The sequence below is a fragment of the Herpailurus yagouaroundi genome, unplaced genomic scaffold (genome assembly GCF_014898765.1).
Source record: "Herpailurus yagouaroundi ecotype Mexico unplaced genomic scaffold, PumYag 163, whole genome shotgun sequence".
NCBI lineage: Eukaryota > Metazoa > Chordata > Mammalia > Carnivora > Felidae > Herpailurus > Herpailurus yagouaroundi.
The window spans coordinates 5,354,294-5,368,583 of record NW_024412404.1 but is presented as its reverse complement, the minus strand read 5'-3'; the positions used below and the strand labels follow the sequence as shown (position 1 = coordinate 5,368,583).

At 35.6% G+C, this 14,290-nt stretch overlaps 1 protein-coding gene across 7 annotated transcripts in view; it reads left to right on the top strand.

Moving 5' to 3' along the window:
- The window catches only part of JMJD1C (jumonji domain containing 1C), a 263,025-nt gene that overhangs the window by 41,990 nt on the left and 206,745 nt on the right, over positions 1-14,290 (top strand). For 4 of the 7 annotated variants that reach the window (XR_005793434.1, XM_040485146.1, XM_040485145.1 and 1 more), the window contains exon 2: positions 3,250-3,297. The exons of 1 other annotated variant lie outside the window; for it this stretch is intronic. Coding sequence is in view for 4 of the 6 variants with exons in the window: in XM_040485146.1 (XP_040341080.1) it covers positions 3,250-3,297 (48 nt within the window). In the remaining 2 variants the exon portion in view is untranslated. Of the gene's footprint in view, positions 1-3,249; positions 3,300-14,290 lie in introns of those variants that run through there. 2 more of the 7 variants (XM_040485148.1, XM_040485147.1) reach the window with 2 other exon arrangements.

Here is a 14,290-nt window from a genome sequence, read left to right as displayed (position 1 = left end):
CTCCCCTGCTCATGCTGGCTCTCAAAATAAACATTTTTAAAAAAATAAGTAAATGAAAATTGTTTTTCTAAAATATCAAGATTAGATAAAAAATGTAAAAATGAGATAAATCTGTATCCTACCATACTTATGATAAAATTATAATTTTGATTAGATGGATACCTGATATTTATATTATCATGACATATAAACACTGTTTTTGGTTGCCTACTTACTATATATTGACTTAATCTGGGGGGAGATATTTTATATATTACATAGTAATAGTCCTGCATTTCCTTTATTTCATTTCCAGTGTACTTGTCACTAATTTAATTACAGAGTCCTCAAATTATGTGAAATATTTTTAGTACATTCAAGTATGTATATTAGGTATCCTATCCATTTTATCTTCTTTATGTAATCTTTTCTGGTGACTTTATATGTGGACTCTCCAGACCTCTTGTAATCTTGTTTTGCCATCATACTGGTATTTCTTTTTTTTCTTTTTCTTTTTTTTAAATTGGATTCTTATCCTGTATTCCATGTCTTGGTTTATTCTCTAATATTGGTGGAATATATCATTCATTAATCTCTTTAAAAAGTATTGCCTGCTGGGGCACCTTGCTAGCTCAGTTGGTAGAGTGCAGAGCATGCAACTCTTGGCCTCAGGGTCATGAGTTCAAGGCCCATGTTGGGTATGTAGCCTACTTAAAAAAAGAGAAAAAAAAAAAGATTGCCTGTCTGCACATTTTTTGGTGGTCTGTTCATTTGAAAGGATCTATATATATATTTTTTAAGATTTTATTTTTTCAAGTAATCTCTACATTCAACATCAGGCTTGAATTTACAACCCTGAGGTGAAGAGTCACATGCTGTACCGACTGAGCCAGCCACGCTCCCCGAAAGGATCTGTGTTTTAAGCTCAAACTTGACTCATATGTGAGTGGATATAGAATTCTAGATTAGAGATTGGAAGTGTTTTCCTCAAAATTTTGAAAGCACTCATGTATTGTCTTCCAGATTCTGTTGTTGCTTTGAGAAGTCATGCAACTTTACTTTTTAATCTTTTATATGAAAGAAGTATGTGGGATCTTCTCTTTTAATTGTGCTTTGAAATTATACAATGACAATCCTAGATGTACATCTCTTCATCTGAATGCTTATTAGCTTTTTAGGAGTTACTTTTTAGTTTGGGAACTTGGAGTTTCAGTTCTGGGAAATCTTGAATTGTTTCTTTTTGTTTTTTTTTTTTTTCCTCTCTCTCTTTTTTCCAGATTTTTTGTTTGGGATATGGGACCCCATTGGTCCCCTTTTTATCATATCTTTTCTCTCCTATATTGTATTTGTTCTGGTTAGTGGGGAAATTTTTACAAGTCTGTATTCTTTTTTTTAATGTTTTTATTTATTTTTGAGAGAGAGAGAAAGAGACAGAATATGAGTGGGGGAGGGGTAGAGAGAGAGGGAGACACAGAATCCAAAGCAGTCTTCAGGCTCTGAGCTGTAAGTACAGAGCCTGACTTAGAGCTGGAACCCACAAACTGTGAGATCATGACCTGACACAAAGTCAGATGCTTAACCAACTGAGCTACCCGGGCGCCCCTACAACTTTATATTGTAAACCTTCTATTGAGTTTTTTTCATTTCTTCCATCACAGTTTAATTTCCTAAAATGTTTTTGTTTTCCCACAAAGTTATTTTTGATAACTTCCTATTTCTGTATTTTGATTGTTACATTTATCTTATTGAGAATATTAATATTAACGTTTTGTTTTCTTCTCCCTTCAGAATCTTGTCGTCTTCCAGTTACTTTTTTCTCTATGTGTAATTTAGTTCCTGTGTTTTAAATTTGACATTTTCCTCACATGACATATATGATGATTCTTTCTGACTACTCAGATTTAGTAGTTTAACACTTAAAAAGTACATTGGGAACTCTGGGCCACATGAGCAAGTTTTGGTGACTGTATTTTATAGTTTGGAGATCATGCTGCTTTTTTAGGAAACACCTAATGTCTGTATATTTAACTATGTTGTATGTTAAACTGCTCAAGTTTCCCAAAGGTATCTACCAATCTTTTCCTTCTCAAAGTTTGTACCTATTGAGGTAAACAAACAAAACTAGGTGTTGCAGGAGGGGTTTGGTTCTCAGCATATTTCAGAATGTAAACTTCCACTTGATTTTCCTGTCAGTAGTAATCTCTGCCTTCAATTTGCTTTAATATATGCTCCTCTATTCAGAGACCCTGTAATAAATAACCTTTTTCTAGGAGAAAAACCTCCCTTTTCTACAAAGAGAGAAAGGAGGCAGTTGCTAGCCATGAAAAGATCTGTGTGTCTAGCTGCTGCTTAAACAGACAGTATCATTCTTGGTAGCCCTACTTTCCTGTCAACCAATATTGAGCCATTGTCGGTTTCTGTCTTATAAATTGGAGTGTTTATCAGCTTTCCCAAATTTTGACCTTAGCTTAGCCTTCCTTTATTTCATGAAGTCGACTATCACTACTATTGCTGTTATTTTAATATTAGTTGATTCTGCTCATTTTTCCAGTCTGTTGAAATTTTTTGGAATCTTAATTTTATCATCCAGTGTGTTATTTTCCTTTGCATCCTATTGAGTCAGCTAAGTATCTTGATTGAAGTGTGAGGTTAGAGCCCTATGCATTACTTTTGAAGACATTCAATCAGTTTTACTTTAGTTCTTGGTTAATACTGTAAATTATGTTTTTTTAATCCAGCTATGAGTTTATATATTTTTTCTTTCATTCAAAAGTATATTCAGGATCTTTTTCTACAGTATTATAATTTTAAAAATTTAGTGTATTAGTTACACTAGCCTCCCTAAAAAGAAGAACTTTATCAATGAAGAAAAAACTTAGGATCACTGTAGTGAAATAAAATTTGCTCTTGGTGTGACCTTTTTCTTTTTTAGTGCTTATAATCCAACTTGTAAATAATAATTTTTGTACTTTGGATATAGATCAACATAAATGGATTGTCAAGAGCCTTTTCAACTCAAGGGTCTTTCTTTGATAAATAATTTTCTTAAAAAAAAAGTTTCTCCATTTCCCAAACCAGTGCATTTTAGAACTTACTTTCCTATGATGTTTTACATATTACACACATTAGAGTTGCATGTCTAATTCAGACCTGTAGACAGCAGTGTAGGCAAAAACTAATTTAAAAAGTTAGCTAGGTATTCTCTTACTGTCTTCTTTTCTCATTTCAACTTCATTTACTTTTTAACTATGTTTCTTCTACCTTTTCCAGTTTTCTACTCAATTCTCCTTGGTGGAGAAGATGGATGCAAAAGAGGAGGTGTGAGTAGTTCTTTATTCTCTCTGCATCTGTTAACATTACATCATCTTTCCCATGAAATATTCTTGTTTCTTCTTAGTTCGTCCTCTTACATTTATACAACCAGTAGGCTTGTTTGGTTTTCCTTTGTATTACTTATAAAATTTAGTCTATTCTGCAATATTATAAATAAGGTTTATGATATTAATTCATATATATTAGTTACATTTCCCTCCTTCCATTATTTATATATGTCCTTTTAAAATCAGAAGACTCTGTAATAGCCATATTGTTTCACTCACTCATCAACTTCATTTATTCAGTACACTGACATTTATTAAATTCCCCAGGTATTTTAGGTCCTGAGAAATAAGATATTGATATTACTTTTACTAATAGAATTCATACTTTCATAGGTAATATCTCCCATTTCTTACTAGAATTATCCATATTTATACAATTAAAAACTGTAACTTTGCTTTTTGGCCTCCCATCCACATTGTTGAATACTCTCTTCCTTTTGAGCAGTGTGTGATATTGCAAATGTAGACTCAGGTTTGAGTTCTGGCTCTGCCAAATGTTAACTCTGTGATATTGGATAAATCACTCAGTCTTTCTGGGTTTTACCTCTCTCAACTATAAAATGTATGTAATATCTACTTTGTTGGGTGAATTGAGAGAATTTAGATGTAAAAATGAATTGAAAGAATGTATATACATATATTATGTAAAAATTGAATTTAAGGATCTGTACTGTGGTATTTTTATAAGGATTACTGTCTAGATATTTATTGCAATGCTTTTGAAATATGATTGTAAGTCTCTTTGGAAATAAGAACTATATCATTGATCCTGATCCATTGCAACTAATAGCAATGACTCATACTTTTGGATTGAATTTCCTAAAAAACAGACCTAGAACAAGTGTTAATGTAGTTGCTGTTTCTTTTCATATCTATGTACTGCCTCTTGGTCACAATTCTGATATAACAATGACAAATATGTGTGCACCTGACAGTATAACTTCAAAATACATGAAGCAAAATTTTACAGAAATATATAAATTACATATAGGCAACTTTACAGCCATAGTTGGAAATTTTAACACTCTTCCCATAGCGTTGGTAGAACAACTACATAAAAAACCAGCAAAGACATTGAAGATTTGAAAAACATCATCATTCATCTTGATTTAATTGACATTTATATAGCACTACATTTCATGCTGTAATAATACATGTTATTTTCAAGTGTGCATGGTATATTCATCAAAAGAGACAATATGCTGGGTCACAAAACAATTCTAAATAAATTTAAAAGGAAATAATACAGGACTATTTTCTTGAACCATAGTGGAGTTAAATAAGAAATTAACAGTGTGATGGCTAGGGGAAAAATTCAAATGTTTGGGTATTAAACGGTACACTTCTAGACAATTTGTGGGTCAAAGAAGAAAACAAGGGAAATTAAACATCATTTTGAACTGAATGATAATGAAAATGCAGTATATCAGAATGTGTAGGTGCATCTTCAGGGTTGAGAGAGAAATTTATATCTTTAAATGCTTCTATTAGAAAAGAAGGAACCTGGGGCGCCTGGGTGACTCAGTTGGTTAAGCGTCCGACTTCGGCTCAGGTCATGATCTCACAGTCTGTGAGTTCAAGCCCCGCGTCGGGCTCTGTGCTGACAGCTCAGAGCCTGGAGCCCATTTCAGATTCTGTGTCTCCCTCTCTCTCTGCCCCTCCCCTGTTCATACTCTGTCTCTCTCTGTCTCAAAAATAAATAAACGTTAAAAAAAAATTAAAAAAAAAAAAGGAAAGAAGGAACCTAAAAATCAGTGACCCAAGGGTTTACCTTAAGAGAGAAAAAGAAGGGGCGCCTGGGTGGCGCAGTCGGTTAAGCGTCCGACTTCAGCCAGGTCATGATCTCGCGGTCCGGGAGTTCGAGCCCCGCGTCAGGCTCTGGGCTGATGGCTCAGGGCCTGGAGCCTGTTTCCGATTCTGTGTCTCCCTCTCTCTCTGCCCCTCCCCCGTTCATGCTCTGTCTCTCTCTGTCCCAAAAATAAATAAACGTTGAAAAAAAAATTAAAAAAAAAAAAGAGAGAAAAAGAAATGCAAATAAAACCCAAACTAAAAACAAGGCAGGAAATAAAAATAAGATTAGATCAATGAAATAGCATATAAATGTGAATAAAACTGCCCTTAGGTGATAATCTTCATCAGTCAGATTCTTTCTCCCCTCTCCTTTTTTTTATATAAATTTTCTTAGTATCTGTTTATTTTTGAGAGAGAGCGAGTGAGTGCACAAGCTGGGGAGGGGCGGGAGTGAGGGGAGGTAGGCAGAGGATCTGAAGCTGGCTCTGCTCTGACAGCCGTGAGTCTGATGGGCTCAGACCCACAAACTGTGAGATCTTGACCTGAGCTGAAGTCAGACCCCCAACTGACTGGGCCACCCAGGTGCTCCTCCCTGCACCCCTTGTTCTTTCAAATCAGCAACATATCCATTTGCTGAGACTGGAGGAATAGGCACTCTCTCACACATTGTCTATTGGAATACCAAATTTTACAACCTTGTGTATTGGGAATTTGACAACATCTATCTAAGTTAAATACTCATTTACTCTTTGATCTAGTAAATCTCCTAGGAATATATCTCAAACATAGATTGGCATAAATACAAAATGGCATGCACAAGGCTACATTCATTGTAGCACTGTCTAAATAGCAAAAGACTGAAAGGACACGGTATTCATCAGTAGGTTTCTTACTGAATAAAGTGTGGTTCATTTACCCAATAGAGTATTGTATGGGTGTAAAAGCAAATGGGGAGCATCTTCTATGCCATGATGGCCAATACATATTATGCAGCAAAAGTAATAAGATATAGAAAAGTTCATAAAGAATGTTACTGTGTATCTAATTAAATATATTTGTGTGTGTGTACCTTTCTACTTTTATTTATGTTTTAAGAAGTTTTTAAAATTTTATTTTAAGTTTATTTATTTGGAGGGAGAGAGAGAACCCCAAGCAGGCTTCACACTGTCAGCACAGATCCCGATGCAGGGCTTGAACTCAAAAACCATGAGGTCATGACCTGAGCCAAAACCAAGAGTTGTACACTTAACCGGCTGAGCCACCCAGCCACCCTGTCTACTTTTATTTTTTAAATTTAGGAATTAATAAAAAAAAAACTAACCCATTTTAGGGAACAAGGATAGAGGGAATAGCTAAAGTTCTATGAATATACAGTACCTTGTTTTCTAGGTATAATTTTGAAACTATGTAAAAGTAATAATTCTAAAACAAGTTTTAATCATTAAAAAAACAAAACAACAACAACAAAAAAACTAAGGGTGCTTGGGTGGCTCAGTTGGTTGAGCATCCATCTCTTGATTTTAGCTCAGGTCGTGGTCTCATGGTTCAGGAGATAGAACCCTACATCGGAATCTGTGGGGAGTGCAGACCCTGCCTGGGATTCTCTCTCTTCTCTCTCTCTGCCCCTTCCCCCGTTTGCTCGCTCTCTCTCAAAATAAATAAACTTAAAAAACTAAAGTGAAAGCAAAATGAAACAAAGAAGCCTAAGTGGTATAATTATAGGAAGGAACTATTTTAAATGACTTTAAAACAAGTAATTTGATTATACATGCCTGGTGGATTATACCCTGAAGATATAAGAACAATATAAAAACCTTATATGGTTTTCATTAATCATAGTGTTGGTATTATTATTCCTAAACTGTTGTATGTATATTGTACAACAAGGCAAATGAATTTGTGTTGGTGCATTGTATAACAAGAATTACAGTATGGGAGAAGAAAGAAATAGAAATATAAGAACAACACAATTTTAAAAAAATACTATAGAATTTTTTCAGTATCAAGTCATACTAACTCTTATCACTATATAAGGTCTAGATAGATAAAATGACAAACCCAGGAGTAATGAGCACTCCTTAGAATCCAGACTGTTGTCTCTGAGTAATGCGGATTCCCGTTGAAAAGTACAATGTTCCTTGGGTATGTGGTTGGTTTCAGGTTTGGGTCAGGAGATGGATACGATGATCCTGGAATATTTTGTTACACCAGAAGCAAGAAAGCTGTTAAAGACTACTAAGTCCGTGTCTATGGGGCGCCTGGGTGGCTCAGTCGGTTAAGCGTCCGACTTCAGCCAGGTCACGATCTCACGGTCCGTGAGTTCGAGCCCCGCGTCGGGCTCTGGGCTAATGGCTCGGAGCCTGGAGCCTGTTTCCGATTCTGTGTCTCCCTCTCTCTCTGCCCCTCCCCCGTTCATGCTCTGTCTCTCTCTGTCCCAAAAATAAATAAACATTGGAAAAAAAAATTAAAAAATAAAAAAAAGACTACTAAGTCCGTGTCTAAAAGACTCAGAAACTAATTGAAGAGTCTCTCATTGGTCAAGATGGGAAAATTTGACAATAGAAATAACCAACTGCAGTTAATTTGAAGCATACTACATTTATTTAAATCCAAAAGTTTGTAATGATCCCTCCCCTAAAAAATGTGTTCTCATTGTTTACCATTCTGGGAGGTTAGGATACCAACTCATTTTTTTTCAAAAACTCTTAAAAAACAAGCATTTATTCTTCCTTTTCTAAACAAACTACCTTTTGGAAACCAAAGATTTGATGAGAATTTTCACTTAATAGGCACATTACAGATAGTAAATAATGAAGGAATGATAAAAGTAGAATGTCACTTTTTTGTAGCTCTCAATGAAATGTTGTATTTAGGCATTGTTCATCATTGGCTGTTATTATCACAGATACAAGGCAATATGTGTATGCCCCTTAATGAAAAACACAGTACCGTGTATGAGGTTGTCTTCTTTATCAATTCTGAATTTGATTACGACTCTAACTTCGACAATTACAAAAAATTACGTGGACAGAGAAACATGTTTAAAAATGTCACAGGGGTATAGTCCACAAAATACAGATACTTGAAGACTACATGGGACAAGCGACTTCATTTCTTTAACAAAGAAGTTTCAGGAGGAAAAGAGGTAAATGAAACCTTATAGATAAAAAGAAATGTAAATTTCATGTCAATGAGTTGGAATATGTGGTACTACTATGATCTTAATTTGAACAAATGGAAAAGGAAAAAAAGGCCCATGCTGGGAAACTTGAATGCTGACTGATGGATTAATAATTTTTTTTTTTTTTTAGTTGAAACAAGATTGACCATGAGATAAACATTGTTGAAGCTGGGTAATGGGCACATGGCAATCCATTATGTTATTGTCTCTACAAAAAAATTAGATTTTTCAAAATAGCTTTTCATATATAAGCATACCTCTCAGATATTGTGGGTTCAGTTCTAGATCACTACAATAAAGTATATACTGCAATAAAATGAATCCAATGAAGTTTTTGGTTTCCCAGTGCATATAAAAGTTATGTTTACTTTATAGTCTAGTAAGTGTGTAATAGCATTATGTCTTAAAAAAAAAACCAATGTGTTGCCTTAATTTTAAAACACTTTATTGCTAAAAAAAATGCTTACCATCATGTGAGCTTTTAGGTAGTTATCTTTTTGCTGGTAGAGGGTCTTGCCTTGTTGATGGTTGCTGACTGATAGGTGGTGATTCCTTAAAGCTGGGTGACTGTGGCAATTTCTTAAGGTAATGAAATTTGCTGCATTTATTGACCCTTTCAGGAATGATTTCTCTAGCATGTGATATTGTTTGATAACAGTTTACTGATTGTAGAACTTCTTTCAGAATTGAAGTCCTCTCAAACCCTGCTGTTGTTTTCTTAACTAGGTTCATGAATACCCTAGATCCTTTGTTGTCATTTCAGTAATCTTCACAGCTTCTTCACCAGGAGTATATAACAACTCAAGAAACTACTTTGCTCATCCATAAAAAGCAACCCCTCATTCATTCAGTTTTGTCAGGAGATTGCAGCAATTCAGTCCCATTTTCAGGTTTCCCTTGTAAATTCTTTTTGTTTCTGCCACATCTGCAGTTAACTTCTTCAGGTGAAGTCTTGAGCCCCTCAAAGTCATCCATGAGGGTTGGAATCAACTTCTTCTAAACTCCTGTTAATGTTGATATTTTGACCTCTTTCCATAAATCACAGATGTATTTAATGGCATCTAGAATGGTGAATCCTTTCCAGAAGGTTTTCCATTTACTTGTTTAGATTCATGAGAGCAATCATCATCTGTGGCAGCTATAGCCTTATGAAATGTATTTCTTAAATAGTAAGACTTGAAAGTCAAAACGACTCCTGAATTTTTGTTAACAAGTATGAAAACAACATTAATCTGTTGTTTCTCCATTAGAGCTCTTGGATGACCAGGTTCATTGTCAGTGGGAAGTAACATTTTGAAGGGAAATTTTTTTCTGAGCAGTAGGTCTCAACGAGTGGGCTTAAAATACAGTAAACCATGTTGTAAACAGATGTGCTATCATCCAGGCTGTTCCATTTATAGAGCACAGGCAAAGTAGATTTAGCATAATTTTTAAGGACCCTAAGACTTTCAGAATGGTAAATGAGCATTGGCTTCAATTTAGTCACTAGCTGCATTAGCCCCTAACACGAATCAGCCTGTTCTTGGAACCTTCTGTAGCTATGAAAGTCTTAGATGACATCTTTACCAATAGAAGGCTGTTTTGCTTTCATTGAAAATCTGTTGTTTAGTGTAGCCACCTTCCTTAATTATCTTAGCTAAATCATCTTTAAACTTGCCATATTCCTCTACATTAGTTCTTGCTGCTTCCTTTATCTTGTATTTTTTTTTAATATATGAAATTTATTGTCAAATTGGTTTCCATACAACACCCAGTGCTCATCTCAAAAGGTGCCCTATCTTGTATTTTTTTGTTATGACTATTTAAACCTCACGAACCAACCTCTGCAAGCTTCAAACTTGTCTTCTGCAGTTTCCTCACTTCTCTCAGCCTTAATTAGAATTGAAGAGAGTTAGGGCCTTGCTCTGGATTAGGCTTTGGCTTAAGGGAATGTTGTAGATGGTTTGATTTTCTATTCAGACCACTAAAACTTTCTTCGTATCTGCAATTAAGGAAGTTTTGCTCTATTATTAATGTGTTCACTGGAGTGGCACTTTTATTAATTTCCTTCAGGAACTTTTCCTTCGCATTCACAACTTGGCTGACTGGCACAGGAGGTTTAGCTTTTGGCCTGTGTTGGTTTTCGGCTTTCTAGCTAAGCTTAATCACTTCAGACTTTTGATTTAAAGTGAGAGGTGAGGGGCGCCTGGGTAGCTCAGTTGGTTAAGTGTCCGACTTCTGCTCAGGTCATGATCTCACAGTTTGTGAGTTCGAACCCCGCGTCAGGCTCTGTGCTGACAGCTCAGAGCCTGGAGCTTGTTTCAGATTCTGTGTCTCCCTTTCTCTCTGCCCTTTCCCCATTCATGCTTTGTCTCTCTGTCTCAAAAATAAATAAACGTTAAAAAATAAAAATAAAATGAGAGGTGAGTGACGTCTTTTCACTTGAACAGTTAGAGGCCATTGCAGGATTATTATTTGGCCTAATTTGAGTATTATTGTGTCTCAGGGAATAGGGGGACCTGAAGAGAGGGAGAGAGATAGGGAAATGGCTGGTTGGTGGAGCACTCAGAACCTACAAGACATTTATTATGTTTGCTGTTTTATATGGTGTGAGTTTGTGGTGCCCCAAAACTGTTAATGCTAGTGACATCAAAGGTCACTTACCACAGATCGCCATAACAAATACAATATTAATGAAAAAGTTAGAAATATTGAGACAATTACCAAAATGTGACAGAGATGTGAAGTGAGCAAATGCTGTTGGAAAAATGACATCAGTAGACTTGTTCTTGCTCAGGGTTGCCACAAACCTTCACTTTTGCTTTACAAAAAAAAAAAGGCAATATCTGTGAAGTACAATAAAGTGAAGTGTAATAAAATGAGGTATATGCCTATATGTATATAAAATTGGAGGTGTTAATCCAGCATACTAAATAATTGACGAATTGTTTATGAATTTATATTTGTAGATTTCACTCTATTGTGGTAAAGACCCATTGATTAAAAGGTGAGATCAGGGGCTTTTGGGTGGCTCAGTTGGTTAAGCTTCGACTTTGACTCAGGTCATGACCTCGTGGTTCCTGGGTTTGAGCTGACAGAGAGCTCAGAGCCTGGAGCCTGCTCTGTCTCCCTTTCTCTGCCCCTCCCCCGCTCATGTTCTGTTTCTCAAAAATAAACATTAATAAAAATAAGTAAATGAAAGGTGAGATCAGTAAATAGTAGTGATTTTCATTTGAAGGACTTTGTGTTGTTTATTAAATTCATGAATTACAGTTGACCTAATAAGAATTAAGAGATCAGAGCAATTCCTGTTAATAAGGTTTGATAGAAGGAAACACTCATTCCATGAATTTGATTGCTGAAAAAATGTGTACATTTAGATCCAGTTTTGTAAATTCTTTCTTCAACTAAGAATAGAAATTTTATGAAATGGAGATATAGTATACATTCCAGCTGTCTCCTACCCCCCTCCATAACCCCCCAATCCTAGGGTAAGTCCTGAGGTATATTAGAAGACATACTTAATACTTTGTGCTTCAGTGCCCCCTTGTGCCTATTATGAAAAGTCACCATTAATTTCTCATGGAAAAATTGATATACATTCTAAGAGCTCCCTGGAAATAGAACATTTGCAAGCTTAGAGATAGGGTTCCATATTCTAAACTTTTTGGGACCCAAGATTTATGTCCTGCTTCTCTGTTAATATATTCTCTTCCCACCAAAGCTGCTTCATTAACAAGTATATGGCATTTAGGGAGTGAATAGTATATGTATATTTAATCTTAGTTTTCAGTGTTTTTATTTATTGTTCAGTGATTTTATATGTCTTTCCTCACCCTTACCTCTATTCCCACATTTTCCTTTTAAAAGCAAAAAGGAGGGAAAGCTGAAAGCGGATATGTCAGAGGACTCCCTAACTGGCGTTTTTCCTTCCTTTCTCTCAAGGAAAAAATCCTGGAATCAACCTGTGCCATGATAATGTGGTATAATTATAGAAATTTTTGCCCTACCAACATACTAGGAGGTGGCCTACATTTGAGATTGCTATTTCATTCTTCTATCTTTTACCCTAAAAAACATATGAGACTTCATAGGGGCGCCTGGGTGGCTCAGACCTGACCTTCAGCTCAGGTCATGATCTTACAGTCCTTGGGTTCAAGCTGCACATGGGGCTCTGTGCTGACAGCTCAGAATCTGCAGCCTGCTTTGGATTCTGTGTCTCCCTCCCTTTCTTTGCCCCTCCCTTGCTCATGCTGTCTCTCTCTCTCAAAAATAAACAAACATTAAAAATTAAAAAGAAAAGAAAGAAAAGGAAGAAAGAAGGAAAAGAAAGGGAAATAAAGAAGAAAAAAAGGTTTGGGGTGCCTGGGTGGCTCAGTCAGTTAAGTGTCCAACTTCAGCTCAGGTCATGATCTTATAGTTTGTGAGTTCAAGCTCTGCATCAGGCTCTGTGCTGACAGCTCGGAGCCTGGGGCCTGCTTCGGATTCTGTGTCTCCCTCTCTCTCTGCCTCTCCCCCGCTTACATTCTGTTTCTCTCTCTTTCTCAAAAATAAATAAACATTAAAAAATTTTTTTAAATGCTTCTAGGAATTGGAATTATATTTACATTATGGGAGCTTATGCATTTGACCTCTTTTCTGTAGAAACAGTATATCCTTAGCATAATCTCTAATCATGCCTCAAAAGATCAAAATCAGAATTTGAGATTTTTTCTAAATAAATTATGTTGGGGATTTATTAACAAGCATTTGTAATATTCAGGACTTTGCATTTAACTTGGATTTTTCTTCCTCAGATTGTTTTTTGGTTGCTGTCCCACTCCTTTAAACTCTTTTCGTTGCATCCTCATGCCTTCAGATTTGTAAACTACTCCCCAGGTATCCCTTTTTTCTTATATAGAAAAGCTCTATTTATTGATTTTACTCCCGTGCTTTAAAAGCATTCTCAGAATTTGAGATTCTGGAAGGCTCTTTCCTTCTTGTTTGGTCAGGCTGCTTCACTCCTTCACTTTTTCAAATGTCTAGAAATTACTGTTTTGTCTGTCAAGCCACCTTATGCTAAGAAAGAACTGAACTTGATGGTTTTCCTCCTCCTGAGCCATTCAGCAGTTCTTAGTTTGTTAGGTGGTGCTACTGAAAAAAGAGAAGTCTAAACTTAGGTGTTTTCATGTGTGTATCATTATTTACATAATTGCCCAAAAGCTGTTAAGTTGCTTAATTTCTCTATGCCTTAGTATTCCCTTCTGTAAAACCTTGCCTGACACATTGTAAGTACTCCCAATGACAGTTTATGCTGCCATTACTGTTGTTATGGACTCAGTATTTCGTATTACAAAATTCTAACCCCCATTGTGATGGTATCTGGGATGGGTGTTTGGGAGATAATTAGGGTTAGGAGGGAGGGGCCTCTCATAATTGAATTAGTGCCTTAATAAGAGACAGCAGAGAGCTTCTCTCTCTCCCCACTTCCAAGAAGAAAAGGTTATGTGAGCACAAACTGAGAAGACAGCTTGTCTGCAACCTAAGGAGAAAGTCCTCTCCATGAACCCACCACACTGGCACCTTGAATTCGGACAGCTTCTGAAACTCTGAGAAAATAAATTTCTCTTGTTTAAGCCAACCCAATATATGATGTTTTGTTATGACTGCCCAAGCCGAATAAGACAATCATCATCATCAATGATATTACATTAAATACTATATATAATTTATTCAAAAGATAGCAGTGTGTATATATATATGGATATATATATACACACACACATATATATATCCATATATATGTATATATATATATTGATTTTGTAATAAAATAGGAACTTTGGTGACAGGTCAGGAATATAATTCTTTTCATTAGATGTAAAGAAGGTAATTGAAACTTAAACATCTTTGAATAGTTTGTAATTCTTGATACATCTTATTGTTCACCAAGTAGTCTTGTAAAAAGTTATTAGGCAAGTGATTCATAGAAAGGAGTTCA